The sequence below is a fragment of the Ischnura elegans genome, chromosome 6 (assembly GCF_921293095.1).
Source record: "Ischnura elegans chromosome 6, ioIscEleg1.1, whole genome shotgun sequence".
Taxonomy (NCBI): domain Eukaryota; kingdom Metazoa; phylum Arthropoda; class Insecta; order Odonata; family Coenagrionidae; genus Ischnura; species Ischnura elegans.
The window spans coordinates 38,656,091-38,679,276 of NC_060251.1; the positions used below are offsets into that span (position 1 = coordinate 38,656,091).

The following is a 23,186-nucleotide window of genomic DNA, read 5'->3' on the forward strand; positions in this document are numbered from 1 at the left end:
ATAGTAAAACAAACTTGGAATAAGTAGTTACTGAGTAGTTTGAGTGGCGAGTATTGTGATGGGTAATGCGATTCTCACGTTATTACCGGGGAATATGTAATCGCTCAAATTTATCGTAGTTACTTGTACCATAATGGTACAATCATGTACCATATTAATATTCATACAATGACTTTTTGAATGAATGAATTTTTTTCAAGCCCGCCGGTATCCATATCAACAAGTGAACGTCATCTTAGTGGTAGAATGATTGTTGCCAAGGTTTGAATGAATATGTGTTTAATGTATAACTTTTATAGAAAATTTAAATAATTCAGTGATAATTGAGATATTTTATGCCGTTTCTTGAATTTTTTCTCTGTGATTCATGCGATTATCAGTTCGGGATGGCTCACCAAAAAGTTGATTAAAAAATACTTCGTACCTTCAGAAGGTAAATTCAGAGGATGGAAGCCGTTGGTGCGTGTAAATAAATAAATATTTATTAGGAATATAATATTATTACAAGAAGGTATCCTGATATTTAAAAGTGAAATTACTGTGTAAAAGCTTCTTCGGTAGTCATTTAGTATAGAATCGATGAAGTTCAAAAGTGGTTTATACTTATTATTATGTCGTTTACCAGTAAAAAATTACTTATTTGGATTCATTGGCAATATTGCCAAAAGTGGGACTCTTTTCTCTCACTAATTTGTGTGAATTATGAGGCACTAAATAAGCATTCAAGATTTGGGCAAACCATCAGATATATTTTATGCGGATCGTTTTATGTCCCTCATTTTCCACCTTCAACTACCTGAACAGTTGTAGTTAAAGTAGTTAAAGTTTATCTCCATAAATTGTAATGTCATTCATTTGCAAATAAAAAATAGAATGTGCCGTAAAAATTTTGGACGCCCTTCTAAAACTGTAAATTTTTTCCCCTGCTATTACGTGTATATGTTTTCTTATGAGGTTTTGAGGTTTTTTCCCAATACCACCGAATACTGCACATATTGGTCATTTTACACCGGAGCGTTCAACTACTACACATGTACGAATAACCATGCTCTGGATAGGGGAAATCTACTTAGGCGGACTCAAACCCGCGACCTCTTGCAGGCGAAGACCTCACCCTGTCACCACCGGATGACAAGGAAAGCAGCAGTTTTCACTTCGGTCGATATGTTACTTTCCAATACTGTGTAGTACTTAATAATTTGACAATAGGGGGATATGTAGTTAACCCTATCGCCGAAATACCTTTCGTCAAAATCAAGGTCTTTGTTCTGTCGAGTTTTAAGTATTTGTTAATTATCCGCTTCATATATTTTTGCGAAGGTAGTTTCGTATTCATTTGAATCGTGCTCTAAGATCGTGACCCATCACAAACAATGCAGTTACGTAATTCTTTTATCCGAAGTGCGTGGTTTGAGAGACGCTGGCAAGACTTGAAAAAAAATTTATCTTTTTTTTTTTAATAGATGCTGCTCAACAGACCGGAAACAATCTGTGTGTCGGAAAAAGTGTGTTTAGCTTGGATTATGTCATTGGTAGCGCGCGAATTTCTAATTTTTGTGGTCTGGATTGTTCAGCTTAGCTGCTGGTGCATGGCTTGGTTCTTATTGATAGTTTGTGGTATCTTCATTATTATGGGCTTTATTGATTTCCCCTGTGTTCATTTGAAAATCTAATGGATCGCCTGAGTCAAACGTGTGGAATGAATGACCGGAAACTTTTAAGTAAAATATGAGATTCATTATTTCACTAAGCATTTTATAGCATTCCTTTTTGCCTCTCTGGCGGGAACTCAATATGGATTATATTTCTATGCTTTCATTAATTGATTAAGTTTATTTTGAAACTCAAGGCTCTACTTTTCATAACTTCGTTTTAATAAGGCATTAGGAAATGCTGTCATCTAGCCATAAAACCAAGGTACGATGCTAATAATTCTTAATTTGTAGCTCTGTGATGTGAGTGGTAGCATTACATCTTCTCTGCATTATGGTATATGTTTTTCAAATATGTGTACGAATTACTTTCCAAGCACTGATTGGAACTGGTAGCAGATGGTATGTTTTCCCTCTTTTTTCCTAAGTTTTAACTCCAGGAAATTTCACTTGCTGATTTCAATATACGAGCCTAATTTGCAATTACTCAATGAATTTGAATTATGTACCTCATTATAAAACGTTTTATTTTAATGTTGTCCAATAAATATTACCTTTTCCTCGGAAAGTTGGTGTATACGCTGGTATTTTAAATGCTGTATAATTCAATTAATTATTTTACTATGAACTATTCTGTATCTGCTGTATGTATAACTTCTTTGTTATTTTACTCTTATTATACTACTTTTGCAATTTCTTGCGTATTGTCTACTTGTTAGATTTGTACATAAATATTAATGATGCGAAAATTAATCAATTTAGATCGGTGGACCCCTCAGTGACCCTGGGGATAATTAAGTCTTCTTGTCGCAATTCATGGACAGCTTCTGTGATTGATATATTATTCCTGATTTTATATAATTATTTCAGTGGAATACTTTGTCAAGGCCGAGGTTTTGTAATAATTATGTCCAGAAATTGATTTTTTGTGCGTGAGGATTATGTGGTTAATATCGGTGAAGTAGACTGCTATTTCATACATTGCCTTGTTGTCATTCACCTTAATCATCTACGCACCCATTTACTTCAATGTTGGTAAAATTGCCTTAGTTCTTGATTTTGATACATAGCTTGGAGAAATATTGCATACTGGCTTAATCCGTCACTTATGAATGTATGAAAACAACACATTTTTAATGCATTTCATTTAAATTTCTCGTGTTCATTATTGCATATATGTTTTACTTTTTGTATTAAAGTCATTGCTGTAATACAAATAATACTTTTTCTGCAAGTAAAACAGCATTTGTTCACACATCTGCTCATTTTTAGAGGTAACTTGTCTCTGTTCAGTGTATTTTTTGCCGATGACTTTCCTTTATTTCACCTTGATCTATCCGTGAAAAGACTAGGTAATGGAATTTGTTGATATCTTGATCCTCTAGTTGGCACGAGTTTACCCTCATTTGCTGGCTAGCGGATGGTCCGTGGTACGTCTGGTGGACACTCCCGTGTAAAAAAGGCTATAAAATAATATATAGCGGATTCGATTGGCAAATGGAATACGTGTTGCCGCGTTTACTTCTAGGAGCTTGTTAACTTTTTTCTTTCGTATGCATCGAGTCCATCTTATTTTTAAATAAGTGCATCAAAATCGATTACCCACGGTAATTTTGCTTGCTGAGGAATGCGTAATAGGCTGATTATCTCGGGTCCCTATTGACATATTACTAATCAACCTCCTTTTTGGTTTGAAGTGACTGAGAAGTTCATTGTTACTCGTGTAGGATAATTGAATAGGGGAAAATGTTTGTTTTGTAAATTATAATTTAATTGTACCATTCACTCTATTACGGGCGGGTAGTTGAGGGTGGTATTCCACCTTGACTAGGGCGCAGGTCTGTGTATTTCACTCATTCAGGGCAATTGGATCTTCACCTGAGCCACGTAGCACCGTGAGAATGTTTTGTAATGAATGTCCAAGTTCAACCGGAATGGGAACCCTGTACCCTTCTGTCAATAGACAGTCGCTGTACCCACTCGGACCCGTATGCATCTATATTTGTTTCGCAACTTTTATGGGATGATATTTGTGACATTATTATATATTTAGCCGCCAGTCATATAAGGAATAAAAAATCCCGTGAATATGTAGTATTTTTATGAATCGATTCGCAGTTTTTGCGAGATTAATCTAACTTTTCACTCAACAATTCACTTATTCATATTTTTAAAAATCTTAATTAATTTTTTATACAAGGTATTCATCGCGTTAAAAACATAGTTCCTCCATCAGTGTTTTTCACTTATCAATCTCAATTACCTGAGTGAGGTTTTTAAATGAAGTCTTATTTGATGTGAGTTACTGATGAAGAAACTTATTTCATTTCGTCCTCCTACACAGTTGATAGATTTTTGGACCTTTTCGGAAAAATTATAATTTTTCAAAAGTTCGTCAAACATGCTTAGATCTCAAGGGCGCGAGTTCCGCAATTCTGGTTTCATCTACATCTACATAATACCCCGCAAGCCGCCTAAAAGATGTTTGGCAGGGGGTGTTAAGACACCAGCCGTTTTTACTTATGGTTTATGGAAGTCTTTTTTTTATTGTTAGATAGAAAGATAGATGTCTTTATTCGGGTGAGGTTGAAGTCCGCCCTTCCACCTAATCTTAATCGTTAGCGTAATTTCTTTCATGTATGTAAAGCTAATTTATCAATTACAATAGAAAAATGTACAATTATAATAGTAACTATTAGTGAAATTTCAAGCCAGGTAAACGAGGTATTATTTACGGATAGTAAACCAGATAAACAAGATTGTATGTGCCTTTGGAAAGTGTCCATTTATTTTGCCCGCGTCTTTTCTTCCCACACTTACCTCCGGTCGCGGAGACTCCCCTGAAGTTGACGCCGAGGCCGTCCTCGGAGGTGGCCATGGCGCCGTTGGCCGTCGAGATGCTGTCCCCGATGGCTGCGATCACTCGGATGTCCCCGGGCCGCAGCCGGTGCACGCTCGTCGGGTTCGTGGGCGACTTCGCTCCCGATTCCAGCGGGCACGGGAATCGCCTGGACGCTGGGATCTCCTCCTGCGTCCTCTATCATCGATAAGGGAAAAGATGACGTTAATTTTTAAGCCTCATGCGTAAGTTCTATCGTGTCAGGCGTAACATGATGGAATCCTTCATAATGTATCTGAAAGGAAAGACAATGGCAGGTTCCACAATTTATTAAATACTGCGACAGGTTTCAATGCATAGTATCATCATCAGGCACTTGTAATAGAATTATTTCCACATATATAGTAGTGAAGAGGAATGAAGGGGTGGAAGAAAGGAAATAATTCTATTATAAGTGGCTGATGATGATTATGCATTGAAATCGGTCGCAGTATTTAATAAATTGCGGAACCTGCCATTGTCTTTCCTTTCTGACATTTATGCGTAAGGACCAGTCATTGCATGGCGATCTAAATAAACGATTAATCAAATTGGATCTAAGGTTTCCGCGAAGTTTCACCGCATTGTTTATGGCTTTCGGGCGTACCTCTGCGTAGTGTTGACTCGAGTCGTCGACAGTTTCTTTAGCCATCCTGCTGGCAGCTTTGACCTCAACACGCCAGCAGGATGGCTGCAGAAACCGTCACCTGTATGCAACACTGCGCGGAGGAACGCCCGAAAGACGTTGCTAATGTGAAACCATTGATCAATTTGAATGGAGGCATGCAATATTTGCTTCCACGGAATTTCCATCAGGATCTATGATTCGAACTGCCACGAGGATTTGAAATGGAGGTTACGCAACTTCACAGGGCACAGAAATTATAGGAAAAGGTTACCGCTATATTCTCAGTAGTTTAAGTGTTAACGCAAAGTGATGGTAGAAGGTACCTATGGTAAATGTATTTTCTGCTGGTCGCTACATTCGAGTGCATTGTGATTATATATTCTCTTGTACTATGTGACTGAACGCAGGTGAAGCCATTGGACGCGGATTGTCCTCTCTGTGCTGGGCGGTCCGGGAAAAGGACACACGGACCCATCCCACCACCCTGAATTGGTGGAATACACTGGCGTGGGACTTAGTCTGGCGTGAGCTCTACCCTCACATATACAAACAGTCCCATAAATTGTGTGTTATTTTTTATCTCTAATTTTAGTCACTCCCCTCAAATTCTATTCATCAAAATTCAAAACCACTCACGTGTACCTTGTCGGCAGTGGCGGATCTACGGGGGGGGGGGGGGGGGGGGGGTGTGGGGGGTTTAAGCCCCCCTTGGGTATCCAATTTATCCAATTATCTGGATAGAAAGGTTATTTTTTCCGACCCCCTCTACTGCTGGTATTTTAAACCCCACTTAGCCCCCCCATGTCCCTGTCCTGGATCCGCCACTGCCTGTCGGTAGACCTTTAAATATCATTGGCCTCCGAGGCCGGCTGTATGATTTCATTGCGATAATTCTACGCTTTTCAGTTCCCTAGGCTTTTTAGAGTTGTCAAGATTTGCAGAAGCCTTCGCCTGATATTCTGAAGGTCCTAAACGAACCTTTTTCTCTCTCGTATTTTATCGCATTTTGTGCGAACCAGAAACATGATCGCTAAGACAGTGTCAACGTCGTTGATGACGTTTCTTAGCTTCTCTTCTGATAAGCTAACTACATCACTTCGACGTAACCTCTCCGTAAGGCGAACCCTTAACTGTCGGTTGGAAATGTCACTGGTTACACACCATAAAGCTACTATTCGGTCATAGCGAATTCCGGTTAAGGGATTTTTTTTTCAGGGCGGATTTCATCCTTTGAATGCTAGACTTGCCCTGGCCCAGTGACCTTTTCCTATCCCATTTCTATGCCCAGCCAGGATTAAGCTTAACCCCAGTTTATGGCTACAGTCCGTTTCGGCGCATTTTTCGCCATTTCGAGGTAGTACGTGTTTATTCATAGGTGCATTTCGGAAAGTGATCGAATCGTGCATCTGCAGCTCGTTTATAACCGTAATTGTATTCTGCGTAGATCTTTTGATCTCAGTAGTGCTGTCACGAGATTGCAATTACGTCTAGGGCGAAGGAAAGTATGCGCGGAGCGTAGAGAAATTGGAGAAATTAACCTATTCCTACAATTTCTGTGCCCTATGAAATTACGTAACCGCCATTCCTAATCCACGCGTTAGTTTGAATCGTAGATCCCGATGGAAATTTCGTGGAAGCAAATAGTGCATTTTTCCATAAACGTGTTTCAGGCGATTAATAGTTTATTTAGGTCACCGTGCAACGACCTGGTACTTTCTCACGTTCAGCGAGTATCGCTGATGTGTTCACAACTTGAATAGTTGATGCTCGTTTAAGGTTTTGGTGTAGCTAATGTATTTTCTTCCTAGGTCATAGCATTTAAGGTAATTTTAGTGAAGTTTATATTTATTCGCTAAACTCGCCTTTTCATCATTTACAAACCTGTTTTTGCCGTTCTCGAAGATTGTTGTCGACGTCATAAAGCTCTTTGTTGTTTTTCTTCAGATGTATCTGTCTATGGTTTGTATTACTGCAGTCAAACAATAGGGTGGTTTCTTATTATTTTTTTATTGCCTAAATCGAAAGATTATTACTCCTGGAGTACGCATTTAATGCTTTCAGATTTTTAAATGACGATCTCTATTTTTCGTGATTAAATGAAAAGTGAAAATTTTCAAGCCCCCGGAAACACGACGGCTAATTGCTGGTATGAATTCTGGGAAAAGCCTATGTGATGTCATTCTGGCTCCGGCTGCCACCATGTGAGGTCACCTTGATGCAAGGCTATGAGCGCCGATACGATGCAGGCTGATAGCATGTAGCGCTTGGCTTAGATAAGGATTATTAATACCTGATCAAACGAAGAAAACTTTCCGACCTTACCCAGTTTTAATAGGTGATTATTAACACATGTCTCCCTGAGATTTGTGCCTCATGCATGAATTGGTAACCTCAGACGATGTAAAACTCCTATCTACTCGTATAGAAACTAGGTCCCTATGACGTCACGTGGAGTGGCATCGCATGGGCGCCAATCTGGCCTTTTTCAAATGCGGTTAAAATTGACCATTACCATTCGTCTGAACTGGGATTTCTAACAAGAATTGCCATGAGAAAAAATTTGGAGAGAGAATGGGATTGAATGGGAATGAGAGAGAAATGGGATTTCTAAAACCAAATAATTTGTATATTTTGAAAACACTAATGGTGGGTAACGAATCGCAATCAATGCCTTTCGTTTTCTTTGATGAAGGAATCTACCCTATTGGTAATATTGTAGCGGAATCATCCCTTTTGACTTTTAGCTGGATCTCGAGTCTTAGAGTTTATTGGTCTTTTGCACTGTCCTTTACGCTGCCAAGACTTCTTCCTCACTATGTTCTTAATATAAGTATTCGTTATAAATTGATATAAAATTATCTGTGGCTATATAATCACTACGGGACTTCATTTTAGGGAAGCGGATGTACTCTTTTACTACAAGCACAGCCATTGACCTTTCATTCGATTCCAATATTTTTTTCCTCATAACATATTCTGCTCCTGACTGGCCGTTATTTTCAAGCCAATTTTAGGTAAGTATGTTTCGTTCATGTAAATACTCGTCTTATGCATGAAATTACCAAGGATATGATTAAGAATACATTATGATCGTAGAGTTACTCTAACATTGGTGGAATATCTTTCACTACTCGCTCAAGTCCAGATCTCGCGCCGTATTTTTTTCTCAAGCACATCGTTCAGGTGGAAGAGAAGAACGGAAGAGGAAGATCTCGGATTGGACACATAAAGCATGTGATGAAGAATCTAAAGGCCTGGTTACACGGTACATTAACACGTACAAGTTAATGTACGTTAGCGTGAATGATTTTGGTTGACCGGAACGGAACGAATGTACGAATGCATGAACCGAATTACAGAACAGGTTCTTTTTTCAGTACATACATTCGCACAAGCTGGGTGGTTGCACGGTGCATTTTGGCGTTCATTCTCGCATTCATAGATTTAGACATTAACCCGTACGTGTTAATCTATCGTGTAACCTGGCCTTAAAACAGAAGAATGATATTATTGTTATTTAAAAGGTTAACTGATTGGAGAGATTAATGGAGAGACGCATCCAACAATTCTTCGGATTCCTTACTGATGATGGTGATGTTATTCGGAAGAAGGTTTCTGGCAATTGCTTCTGGCTGACGTATCTGCTTATGAGCAATTAAATCAGTGATGAACATTTAGGAATTTTTCCTTGACATATTTAATTAGCCACAAAGGTGCTTGTAAAAAGATCAGCCATTGTATTTTTTTCGAGACATGTAAACCGATAAAATCGCAGGTCGATACCGGCCGCTGAAGTGTAAAAGTGGGTGGATGAAGTTGGAAAAATTTTATGAATTATATCTGAATGCATTTTATTCAAGCAGCTTGCTTACATAAAATTCTATAGGAATGGGTATTCACGTCTTTTCCGTGTAACACTCGTTTAAAATTCTCGTCGTGTTCCTTAACATTACCAAAAATCTTTTTTTGCGTGTTTAGCGGCGCACAACGAAATTTCGTTGCGTTTCAATATTTCGCCATCCGCGTATCTCTCCATAAGTTCAAGGAGGTGGAAAAATCAGAAAGCAAGACACGTCCTTTGAGAGATGAAGCAGCAGGAGTGTCTTGATTTGTCTCCAGAGTATTTGTGTCGGGCGATAATACGTGCTTCCTTCCCAGATGTCACTCACAGTGCCCTAAAAGGATAATTCTTTTGTAGCGTAGGCTACGCGGAATGAAAAATTTCCTCGTTGAGGGTGGACGCTTTTTTGTGTATTCTTTTTATAGACTGCCGTGAATGGCAAAAGAAGTCGCTTTTATACATGCGTGGAATCGTCGAAATATCCCCGCCAGAACTCCAGCTATTATTATATAGGGTGTCCCATTTATCTTGGCCACACAAAATAACTATTTGTCCAGATGCAAATTCAAAAATGTGTCAAGCAAATGTTCATTAGCCGTCAGGGGGACATTAATCAGCGTAATTGCCTTCCTTGTAGCTTTGTTATTTACAAAGATATGACCAGCGGTATGTCTTTTTTAAATGGCATCCTACATTTTTTATTCGGCAATTCATTTCATCTCCTAAAGACTTATTAAAAAATGTAGCACAGTGGACCAATGACATAAACACAACGTTATGAAAACATAAGAAACTCGTCCACTTCCCGGAGTTAGCTGTAAACAAATGACAAGCAAGTCAATGTAGAACACAAAAGTCACTTTCAGCCCGGGACCACAACCGCGTCCACTTACTGGAGTTAGCAGTAAACAAATGACAACCAAGTCAAAACATGGTCCACTGTGAAAAATTTTGAATGAGTCTTTTAGAGATGACATGAATTGCCGAATAAAAAATGTAGGATGCCATTTGAAAAAGACATACCGCTGTTCATATCTTTGTAAATAATAAACGTACAAGGAAGGCAATCATGCTGATTAATGTCTCCCTGACGGCTAATGAACATTTGCTTGACACATTTTTGAATTAACATCTGGACAAAAAGTTATTTCAGGTGGTCAAGATAAATGGAACACCCTGTATATGCTGCAGAAAATTATCTTGCTAGAAAATTATTCCTTAGGCTCGAGCACGGGTTGCCAAAAAAGCGCGGATCCGATGGACCAACGCCGCAGGTGTGGTGGTGTATTTCTACGTAACTAAGGATGAGTCCATTTGCTAAAAGGTTTACCAAAACTGTCTGGTTTGTACTGGAATGACTTATCCGGGTGGTCCTTAGTATTTTTTTTCGTATCGTTACATTTTGTGGGTTGTTTTCTCCAAAGATAATCGTCGTTGTGAATAGAGAATGACGTATCAACGCAGAATGCCAAGACTGAGTAGTTGATAAAATTTGTTCATCAGTTTTCTTCAACGTTTATGCAATTTATTAGATTATATTTATCTCGATTTGCAACTGTATTTGATTCGACTAATGTAATGGATCCTTGAATATTGACGCGATGTAATGCAAGTAGGTGGAGAGGCATGGAAGAGGCCCCTAGAACATTGACTCATTCACTCGAACTCTCTGTTAAAGTGTTTACACTAATTGTAAGTAATGGTAGAAGTTGAGTGTCTGTGGGTGCATAAAGTAAATGTAATACATTTACTTCTGGTAGCTGCATTAGAATGCATTGCAGTTCAATATTGTACAGTATACCTGATTTTGACGATTCAACTGGCGGAGGTCTTATTTTTCGGAACGTCGTGTACGGTGATTATTTTAGTGGGATCGTCAGTGATAGCAATTTATTTCTGTAAGCAACGACTATATACGAATTTAGAAATAAGTGTTCGTGTTATGGATGTGCGATCCTCGAAATTTAGGCAAAAAAAGTAATCACGCTTAATCTTCCGTAGTATTAATATAGGAAATTGGAATAAACGTAAGAATTTGAATGCTCGTGTCCTAGCGAAGTAATTGGTCATTTATGGTTTCATACTTACTTACGTGATAGAAAATGTATCTATTGCCATTCTCGGTGTTTGATAAAATTTCCGTCGTACGTTTTCTTACTCCTCGCTGGGATCATCTCAACCTCTCGTTGGCTATAACCTCGTCCTTGATCAATAAATTTATATTTCAGGGTACTCGCTGCATGTAAAGAATAGTCTCGGCAAAGGAATGAGAATGCGTTTGCGTCCCACGTACCATACAGGAAAGTTAACCTCGTTAAATTTTGAGAGGCATATTATTTTGGTTTAATATTGAGTGCCTCTCTCGAGCTTAAGCACAGTGTATGTGGTTATCTAGTCGATGGGGTTGAATTTTTTTCCGATATCCACTCAGTAGATGAAATGGAATATTCATTAAATGCAGTCTTTGATTGATCGCGAATATTTGGGAAATTCGCGCATGGGTGACGCGGTCACGAGCATTTGTTTGCAGAGTTACGCTATCCTTGGGGTATGACGTTTTCCTGACCGCGTGAAGTGAAGCAAATATTTGTCGTTCCGTAGAAATTTTTTTAGTCGTGTTTTTTTCCTCAAGGCAAAATGCTCTTTGGTTAGGAGCCGTTGTTCTCTTCTTTTTTTGGGGGGCATTTTCCTTCCGCAGTCCAATGTTCGAGGTAAAGTGAGGAAGCCCTTTTCTACGAACAACCGCTTGTCCCGGTGACAGTCAATTGTTTGGTCAGATATTTTATACGTTGGGTTCCCTTTTGAGGATTTTATGAGTCCGCAATTTGGGACAAGGATGAAAATATTTAGAAACTTGGACGTCTTGACTTCTCTAGTACGCGTCATCCTCATTCAATTTCAGTCGAATTCCACGTATTTCCAAGGTCGAGAGGCGGTGACTACACCTCGTATGTACTTGGAGCGGAATTCCTTAAATTGAATCTTCGAGTTTTTGCTCGCATTTGTAGAATAAGAGTTGCCGCCAACCCACGAGGAGTGATTATTATTATTAATATTATATTGTACAAGTTACAAGTTGGCTATTTGCCAGGTGGTAACAGTTTATACAAAAATTAAAAAGAAAAACAAAAATATTGCAAATGAGAAATACATTACAAAAATGAAACTAGAAAGTGAATATTTAAAATTCAGTGATATTAATTTTCCAATATTAATCCTCTACACCTCTTCTTGAAAATCCTTACGTTGTTAGGGTAGGGCTTAAACAGTTCTGCAGGGAGTCTATTCCATTCCGTAATCGTCCTGTTGAGGTACGAGAATTTCTTTACGTCAGTCCTTTGCGGCCGGCATTTCATCTTGTATTGGTGATCATGCCTACCAATATAGCTGGGGTATTCAATCTTCTTCCGTAGTTCCCCCCATGCCTTTTCCCCTTTCAGTATGCGGAAGAGTGCGCAAAGCCTATTTATTTTTCTTCTCCGTTCTAGAAAGAGGTGTTTTGAAGTGTTTTAATATTATTTTCATTTCTTTCTTTGTATAATTTCCATTTTTAAACACATTTTATCTATTTTGTATGTGTCTGCTTTGTATATTTTGTTTTCTTACTCTTGGAGTTGAGTGAAAGTTAAAAAAAAAGTTTGCGGCACGAGCCGAATTAAAATATGATATTTTGGATTTATTTGTAAATGTTTTATTCGTTGACCCTTAGGGAGGCGAAAATCTCAAAGGGTGTCAAACACCAAATATTTTTTCATACATATTTCATGTATTTTTTGTATTATGAGGGATTGAAATTATTATTTATTTCTCTACTATTGCGTTGAAGGAATATGATGTTGGGGAACGATGCATAAATAGCAATACCTATTATCAGCGTCGGGGGTCGGTAAATCGACGACCCTATGCGACCCCCTATACAATTTGATACGACTCTTTAATCTAATTGCTTTTAATTAGTTTGGCTGTAAAAATAGTGGGAGTACTTGTGGAGAGAAAATATTTTGCTTACATTGAGAGTAGAACTACATTTAAACCTCGTTTATCCGGATTTATTGGGACTGGACAATAACCGGATAAACCGGAAGCAATAGTAATAAAAAAAATAAGCACTGTAGTGAAATATAAAAAGTAAGCATATATTTATTGTGCGATATTGACCATAAGCACACCTCTCTACACAATAAACTACGTACAAAGAAATCGTCTGTCTTCCATTGTTTTCATTTTGTGTGACGTTTAACCACTGTCTGATCACATAATCGCTTGATTACGTAAAGGTCACCCCGTGCCGTGTCAGGTCTAATCAGGGCCGGATTAAGATGAAAGGAGGCCGTGGGCTATTCAACTTATGTGGCACTTTTACCTCCTATTTTTAAATTTATAAAATACATGAGAGGTAATATAATACATCAATACGTTGGTGTATATAAATATGTTAAATGAAACATGTTGTGATAGATATTCAACTTTGCAAAAAAATTGTGTTCACTGCCTTAAGAATAGTGAAATTGTAATATTTCTAACAATATGAATGTAGGCTTCTCTTGATCTTAAGGCTCTAGGCTGAATCCTAGTTAGCCTAAAGCAGTACCTACTTAATTTCAGCCGGAACGTACCGGAATGACGTTCCGGCACCTCTTAGGTGAAAATTGGATTAATCAAAAATGGCCAGATGTTTTTACATTTGGTAAAACATGATTCCTATTATTACATTTATTAAAAGTTTATAAAATCGGAAGTTGTATGGGGAGGGGATTTTTTTAGTAATTAAACACTGGCCAATAGAAAAATCCGGCCTTGGGTGTAGCCTTAAGGTAGTTACAGAGACATCGGCTGAAGACAAGTGATGTACTCGGGCTACCTATTATTACCGCAAAAGAGTCGCCGAAAAACTTTAAACAGAAGAAAACATAGATGGGAATAGATTGTGAGTGCAATTTCGCACCTCCGCACATTGCAAGCGTCAAAAATTATTCTTTGAAAGGTATTTACAGGAGTCAACTTGACTAGTTTCAACACTTTCGAAACTTTGCACACTGAACTGTTGGGGACACACCATGACTAAATATTCACAATCTGAGTATTAAATCCGAAATAAATATATATTTATTTAAAAACAAAAGAAATGCAATACGCATGTAAAATCCGGGAAACTAAATTTATTTGCGTAATTTAGGCGAAGTCGGTATAGTGGTTTTCGTTTTGTGGTATTGGTACGAGAGATTCCCTGCCGCCTTGGCAGTTTCAGGCAGTTTTTCGCAAATATCTTTCTTATTTCATCATGAATGCATACTTTCCCGTGCATATTAAGATTCGTCATAAAATTTTGCTTCTAATGAGTGCAGTCTTACCAACGTCTTGTTACAAACAGGTTCGCTAGCTCGAAAAAACCGTATTTCTCCATACCCTTGCCCATGTTAAATTATCCTAATTTTACCGTCTAATATCTCAAAAACGACATATGCGAATACCTTTTTTTTGATCATTTTAAGCGCATCTTTCAAAGAATATTTGACCAAAGTTTCATCAAAGTCTTGTACCTTCACCGAGGCGCTTGAACTACCTTAAACGATACTTATCACCCAAATAAACGATACTTATCGATAAATAAACGATAATTATCACGTAATCACCCAAATCTCCGCTCCGGATAAACCGGAGAGTCGGATTATTGAGGCCCGGATAAGCGAGGTTCTACTGTATTGTGATTTATATCCCATACTGATGGCTGATGTTGAAGACCTACCTTGAGACCCGGGAAATATCCAAGGAGGAGTGGCAGTTGTCTTATTTGTTCTGGCACTCCGCTCAGCGCCTCTCGCATCACAGCCATGACTTTCTGGGCTCGAACCCGGACCATTCCGCCGATGGTGCCGTATCCGTCTCTGCCTTCCGGTGTCGTCTCGTTGCCCGACTCGTCCTCTGCGTCGTGGCAATCGACGCTCGAGCTGTCGGGTGTCGGAAATGCAGGGGGCAGCGACCCGTCTCTCGAACCACCTGTCCTGACATCCCTGAGGTCGTAAATAGGAGAGGATGAGAGGACATTCAACTTGGAATTCACCGCTCGCAGCTATTTGAATTTTATGTTAAAATGTTATGCAACAGACTGGAATAACTTTGGGACACATAAATGGATAATCTCGACGACCGGTTTTTGGATTTCCCATGCCGTTGCATTGTCCACCGGCATTGGGATCATCAGGAGAGCGTCTGGAACCCGGGGCTTGTAATTCATTCATTCTTTTCTGAAATTCACATTGCATTCAAGCAACCTTACATGCGTTTTGCCGTGTGTGCATCATGAATCACCCCTCGTATTGGGACGTAGAAATGTCAGTCAAAATCGATTTTCCAGCAATCGATTTTTGATCGAAATAAAATACTCGACTTTTCAACAAAAATTGAAATTTGATTTCCCTCGCCGTTGCGTTGTCCACCGGCATTCGGCTGCTCAAGGGAGCATCTGGAATCAGGATCTTGTAATGAATTCATGCTTTTCTGAAATTCACGTTGCATTCAAGAAACCTAACGTAAATTTTGCCGTTTGTGCATCATGAATCACACTTCATACTGTGTCGGGAAAATCTCAATAAAAATCGATTTCCAAGCAATCGGCAGCTTCTATAAGTGACAATGAAAGAGAAAATGATTAATTTTGTTAAGTTGTACAAAAAATATTTAAGATGGGCTCAAAGTGTATCGGCTTAATTAATTGGTACTGAACTGAACGAAGTGGTAACATCCTCAAATGGAATTCACGAAATTTAGAAGTAGTTGAGCTTGAGGATGTTTCATTATAGTTAAGGAATGATGTTGGAAATGAAGAATATTGCTGAAGTGGAAACCATGTTATTGGTACCAGCTTAGGATTTCCATAACCATTCTTGAAGGGTCAAATCATAAATTTTATCGTTTCTGAATCTTTTCTCCTCATTTCGAGGTTGCCACTGTCGGATAGCATTATCTACCGATTCGATCGATAGATTTTTCTTCCTCATAGGAAAATCTACTAGGATTGGTAGAATATTAATTGCGTGTGCTTGGTTTCGCTTATAGTAGGGCCCGCCCGCCTCTGTGACGGTGCGGGATTCCTCGTCCTCTCCCTTCCTTCCCCGTCCTTCCCCTGGAGGCGTCGTCGGGCTCTCATCGCGGCGATGCCTCCCTTCCTTTTTCCTTCCTCTGTCCTCCCCCTCTCGAGAGGCACGGGCGTATAAGTCTCAGACTTGGTTCCCGGTCCTCGAGTTGTATCCTCGCGGGGCCCGCCCTGGGACTCCCGAACCCACTGTCGGATAGCATAACTGCAGCCTAACAGGGATGGAAAAATTGTTTATACCAAAGTTATAATATTGGTTTTATTCAAGAGAGACCCACCTTTGAACGTTATAAGAAACATTTTGGAATATAAAATTTGGCCCGATGGCATTCTATCGAGATAGATATCAGAAAAGCGTTTAACTTTAGTCTATATACGTTAAAATTGTCTCTACAATTATGATATTTTTGACACTCATCGTAAATATTTTTGGCAGTTTATTATCCTAGCTACATTATTTATAATGATAAAAAGGCTCACTCAAGAAGGCATCTGAAAAAGCTAAATGAGCTGAATAGAATGCTCCTGGGTCTTCCACCGGGTAAGTTGCCCCATAAGTCCATTAGGTAATTGCCCTGGTGGAAGCGCCGAGAGTATTTCATTCAGTAGACACGCTGGGAAAGCACCTGATAATTGTTTAGTTGAGTGATCGTTTTTGCGTGGGTTTTCTTCCATTTTGACTTTGGTTAATATAGTCCTGTTAAAACTTTTGTGTCCGTATAAATGTTCCGATACTGATATATTGGACGATCAATTATTATTTGTATTAAAGAATGCGGTCAGAATATTTTACTTTTGATTTTAGACCGTTGTTGGTGGAGCAAAATGATCTGGCCAGAATAGCGGGATGCATCAAGGTGGAGACATGAGGCAGGTTGGTCCGCTAGCCAAGGTGTTCAATAGGGTAGTTTCCTTCATCAAAAAAAAAAAACGAAAGGCATTGATTGCGATTCGTTAACCACCATTAGTGTTTTCATAATATACAAATTATTTGGTTTTAGAAATCCCAGTTTAGACGAATGGCAATGGTTAATTTTAACCGCATTTGAAAAAGGGCAGATTGGCGCCCATGCGATGCGATCCACGTGACGTCACAGGGACCTAGTTTCTATACGAGTAGATAGGAGTTTTACATCGTCTGAGATGACCAATTCATGCATGAGGCACAGATCTCAGGGAAACATGTCTTAATAATCAATCACCTATTAAAACTGGCTAAGGTCGGAAAGTTTTCTTGGTTTGATAAGATATTAATAATCCTTATTGAAGCCAAGCGCTATCTGCTAGCGGGGTACTATGCTACTTGCTAGCAGCCTGCGTCGTATCAGCGCTCAAATCCTCGCCCCAAGGTCACCTCACACGGCAACAGCGGGAACCAGAATGACGTCACTCGGGCTTTTCCCAGCATTCATACTTAGCCGTCGCGTTTTCGCGCTTGAAAATTTTCACTTTTTATTTAATCGCGAAAAATAGATATCGTCATTAAAAAATCTAAAAGCGTGAAATACGTACTCCAGGAGTAATAATCTTTTGACTTAGGCAATAAAAAAATAATAGGAAACCACCCTATTGCTCAATATGCTCCGAAGTGCTTCAATCAAGGTCTTCGTCGCTTCGGATGATGTAGAGGTAAGCTCCTCTATTTCTTACCCCAAAATAATCTTCTTGACCAACTACCCAAAACTAATATTTAAGAAGTTTTATATTTTCAGCACCTAACTTATGAGTTCCTTCCATTGCAAATTTGTTGAATATACCCTTTTTTATTCGCCATTGCTTGAGCATTTTCGCAAGTGACAAAAATGTATTTTTAATAGTCATCATAATCAGTAAGGTTTAAATTCAATACTCATCAGTTTTTATTCTTTTAATCATTATGTAGATAAGTAAAATCTGATGCTTTCCCGGCGAATATGTTCAAAAAAGGCTATTCGGGCTTCCAGCCGGGTGGTCTCCCTCCATTCTGCCGACGTTTCGGAACACGAGTCGGGTTCCATCCTCAGGGCTAATGGTGAGTGGATGAAGTTTGCCAGCTTGTTTTTTTTTTTTTTTTTGAAACGTCGGCAGAATGGAGGGAGACCACCCGGCTGGAAGCCCGAATAGCCTTTTTTGAACATTATGTAGATAGGTTGCGTTGGGTGACTAATTATCCTACATTTCCATCATGCTTGTAGAATACTGTAAAATTTGGCGTTCATCCATTCTTCCTGTAATCGTTGGGAAGTGGTTATTTAATTGCAGTGGAAAGTTCGTCAGTGAGGTGCATAAGTATTTTCATTGTTTTAGAATATGCGTGGATCTAGAGAATAACGCCCTCTTGATGCGGGGTGAATTTAATATGAATAATAGAGATGAATATGCGCTGGGCATGCACAATTTCTCCCATTTGTCGTGCATTGCACAAAGGAGAAAGTAATTGATATTTAGGTCGGTATTGTTTTCCATTAATTAGATTCAATAGCCTTGCAGTAATGTGGTGCGTACTTATTAACATTCGGCTGAGGAGCGTCATGGTTTATTTAAAGTGACTAGTGGGAATTATCTGTCACATGTGCACGTGGGAGGTTGCATAGCAGAATCTCCGGCCGACCATTTCACTTTTGTTGGTTTGGATTTCTCTGGGATGAAACTAGGACTCTCTTCTTTATGCATACATTTGATTTAATTCAGCAAGCAGATCACATAGCCGTATTCGGTTTTGATTTTATATATAACCTTTATTTTATTCATAAATTAAGACTGAAAATAAAAAAAATATGTGTCTAGCATGCTCAATGGTGTTAATGTTTCGTTTTTCGATATTCCATGGTCCCTTGGTTATTTAGCCGATATCAATAGAAGAATGTATCTTCAGCTCACCTTTATGTACTTCAATTCGAATTTGTGTCTGAGATGCAGCGTTACAAGTCAATTTACATCAGAATCGTTTTCAACGCCATCGTATTTTGCTAATATATGTGTACTAATTGACAGAAATAATATTTTACTAAAAATTATTTCGTCCTAGCCACGAAAACTGGATATTTCTTCTGTATTCGGGCGCTCGAGGTGTTTCTATAATACCTTTGGTATTTAGCAGAACTGAAGTCTCTAGTTTGGTCTCCTCAAGAAATGAGTGTGCAATGCTACGTTATCAGAAAAGTGTTTTTTGTGAAAGTTGTTAGATTTTGGTTGGATTGTTTGGATAGGAGGTGGAATGTTTGCGAAAATGAAAGATATGACGACGAACCGTCGGGTTTATGAGGACGTGTTACTTATTGACCGTCCTTTTTTCCTGATGCATCACTTATTTGAAATATATGCCATTATCCATAAAAAGTGAGGGTTTGTAGTGGGAGGGTAAAGTAGCCCCTCATAAGCATTCAACGAAAATTTTACCTCGGTAATTTGTCCGAGAAAAACTTTTTTACTCGTAAAACTGTTGAATATTCAAGAGGAGTTGGCTCTAATCACCTGGCTACATTAAGATGATAATATAAATTTCTAACAAATGCTCATCATCATCATCATTAGTCAACAATCCTAAGATTGGTTTGACGCAGCTCTCCATTTCTCTCTCCTATCCGCTAATCTCTTCATAGCTACATATTTATTCTCTTTTACATCCTTTATAACCTGTCCTATATAACTCATTCGGGACCGCCCTTGCCCTTTTTTCCTTCCACTTGTCCTTCAACGATTGTCTTCGTCAGACCATCGTGCCTCAAACGTTAGAGAAAAAGTCAAAATACGACTTTAGGAGTGACGCGTCCGCTAAGCAAGCTACGTTCGTTAAGCAACGCGAGGTCCCAATAGAAGGTGACAGCTGGAAGGTGGAATACTAATCGAGATAAGGGTATTGATAGACTTTGTCAAATGAATGGTTTATCAGATGCCTGCCGTGGCCGTTATTGAACCACCTACCACCTTAAATACCTATTTTACCTGTAAAACTTTATAACTAAATTATGCCCGGAATTATTTTTACCCCAAATTCTTGTTTTCTTATTTTATTGAAGCCATTCGTCTTTATGCCGTAGGCTTGGGCCCCTTATAAGTCTAAGTTCAGGAGTTCGCATGTTGATTTTTATAGATTGCAGTACAAACTACCCTCTGACAGAAGCATAGAAAAATTGACCTTGAGAATTTTTTCCTTGAAATGGATAGGAAAATCTATGTGCGCATTTCTCTTCCACAGTTTGATCAAGTGGGTAGAGCGTTTGGCTGTTAGTCGGAGGGTCCAAATCCAGGATGAAACCTTTGGGCACTAAAAACGAGACCCTAGAAGTTTGAGGTGACCCAGTGAAAGGAATTGATTCCCCTACCTTGTGTGTTTGTAATGAAACGCCTATTAATTAGTCATGGGTGACCTCTACCCTCACCTCTCCAAACCAACCATCGGGTTGAATCAGTGGGTGAGTTAGGTTGGCCCAATTTATCCCTTATGTCGCAAAAGATAAAAATCTCAATACGCCTTCATCGAGAATAAAAAGTTTTTCATCTTCTGTTTTGTCCTTTTCCATTTGTTCTATACCCTGTCTGCCTTCTACAGTGCTAAGCTGTGAGGAAGAAGCTGTTAAGAATCGACGTTGCGGTCAGGACTGTTAGGTTCTTCATCATTCTGTCCACTGAGCATCAGTTATCCGGCGTTAAGGTCACTTTTCCTCACCGCAAATAAGTGAGGAACCTTGGCCTTAAGTGCGAGAGGCAGTGGCGGTGAGATCCACTTTCGCACGCCATCGCCCAGGGGGGCGGGCGGTGGAGTTGATGAAACTTACCCCAAAAACGATACCTGTTTTACGTGACGAAACCCGTCGTCCTTGCCCTCCCTCCTATCCTTCCCTCGCGTGGGAACCGGCTGACGGCCGCATAAATACAGAAGGAATAAACAACGTATTTTCACCTACAAAGCAATGCGATACTTATTTATGCAGGCTTTTTCTTAGCGTGCTTCTTCTGTTTGTCTGTATCATCGATGGAATCTAATAATTGATTTTCAATCCACCTTCAATTGTCGGTTCGGATTGAAATTTGGCGCTCTTGCTTGCTTCCGATGACAATACAATATTCAATGATGAGACATTCGAAATTTTGTTCCATTTCGTTTTAATTTATAAAGTAAATTTCATCATCATCAGCGGTCAACATTCCAAAGATTGATTTGACTCAGCTCTCCACTCAATTCACCTGCCAGCTAACTTGACTTGCGTATGGAAATGTAGTTTTAAATTTTATCAATAGATGGCGTTTGTTAGAAAATTGTTTTCAAAAAGAAAGAAAAAAAAGAAAAAATCCTTGATATGGTTAACCATCTAAAAAGTAGAAAAAAATAAAGAACACCCTTTTTACAAAAAAAGTAAAGTGTGCACGAACAGGTAAAAAATAAGCTTTTCATCACTCAGAAATCAAAGCGTAAGCATGGATTATGTTTTGATATTTATATTACATACGCATCTTCACTAACTTATCGGGTTCTTCACTAACAGCGGAAAGGTTACACTGATCCCTATACTCTTGTGTTGCCATTCTTTCCCTGCGTGCTCATAATGTGCGCAATTCTCGCCGCTGAAGAGGTGGTACGAATGCTCATCGACAGGTGGCTCCTTATCAGCTATGTGCTGGGCCAAATTTTGTCGTGGACGGATGGGAACTTATCAGGCTCTATCAAGACTAGTAACTTTTAACCCAATTCAGCAGCAGCTTATTCTCTGAGGGGTGTAAAGCTTATATAACACCAAAATTACATTTTATGCATTCTATGGCTAAAGCCTGTTTATTAAATCTTTTTTATGGTATCTTATTGCGTCTTTAATTTGAGTCCGCACGTACCTACTGTGTTCGTTTATTGGGAAGTATTTAAAAATATGTTGATTCGTCGATAGGTCGTTCTTCCTTAAAGAACGGGCTCCAAATGGTTCTATGATTGTTTAGCCTTTCTTATTTCTTCTACACCCCGCCTGTCTTCTACAGTGTCCCTATATTTATTTTGAGTTGTAGAAATTCTTAGTAATTGTCGTGCAACAACTTGCGTTCCTGAGTTCAAGTGATCAATTACGAATCTTTACTTCGTTTACTGCCGAGCTTACTCTTTGCTTGTAATATTTTTGCGGTGTTACTTTTAAAGCGATCTCTCTTGATATATTTAATTGAAAAATTCTCTAGGTATGTAAAGTTTAAAAGATGGTAAATATGTTTTCATTATTCCATCTTATACCCCCTTCGTCCCCTCCTTGGCGTGTTTTCGACCAGCTATAGTTTGAGATCTTACGAAACCCTTAAGTTGTTTGAGAAATTAATGGGGCCACATCTCACGAAAAGATTTTACTCACTATGGTTTCAACAACAGAAAATAATGTGTACCGGTTTTCTCTGGCTTTTTAGACGTGGAAGAGAAGATTCACTTTAATTCCTTGATCCCATTTTCCCAGTTGTGTTAAAAAGTTTAACAGTAAGACTTTAAATGCTTTCCTGTGGATATAATTAAAATGATAATCCTCATACCCAGGGCAAATTGACGCATGCCACCGAATAATCGGTATTCGAATTATAATACTTCATAGATATGTAGCAAAATATATAGAAATGGTGTTTGAAAACTTTTTGAGCTATGTCGCCACGACAATGTTCGGTCGGCCCCAACGTTTCCCAGCCGATACTGGTCTCTTTGTCAAAGGAGTGAATCTTGGAGCCACCAGAACATTGACGTGGTGACATAGAGCAAAAAGTTTTTAACTACCATGACGAGCACCCGTGAAAGTTTTAACAAAGAATATAGAAATGTATCTGCCGAGAGTAGTGTAAGCAGTGTTTTAGCCTACGCATTGTCGTGGAGGTCCGAAAGATCCGTTTTTTTGCCATGTAAATATGAATATTTATGGTGGATATAGGTGTTCTATCTCCAAAGCGTGCTTATTATTTTTCTTCGTGTAAATTGGTGAATTGCAATGAAGCATGCGATAAGGCATGGATACGTGATGGCAAAATAGGCCTTTCTAATTCCGAGCTCGCATTCTCGCAGTTTCGACAAATTGTTTCAGTGCTAACCTGCGTAATGACGCGTCGTGTGTAAAACGGCCTTATGAATCATTTCTTTCGTCTTTCTGTTTATTTGGTAT

General features: G+C 38.9%; 1 protein-coding gene across 1 annotated transcript in view; it reads right to left on the minus strand.

Annotated features, from left to right (window-relative positions):
* LOC124160461 (phospholipase B1, membrane-associated-like) overlaps nucleotides 1-23,186 on the minus strand; it is a 50,780-nt gene that overhangs the window by 16,020 nt on the left and 11,574 nt on the right. Inside the window, exons 2-3 of the mRNA XM_046536313.1 lie at nucleotides 14,746-15,010; nucleotides 4,473-4,689 (exon numbers count right to left, since the gene is read on the minus strand). Coding sequence (XP_046392269.1) covers nucleotides 4,473-4,689; nucleotides 14,746-15,010 — 482 coding nt within the window. The remainder of the gene's footprint in view (nucleotides 1-4,472; nucleotides 4,690-14,745; nucleotides 15,011-23,186) is intronic.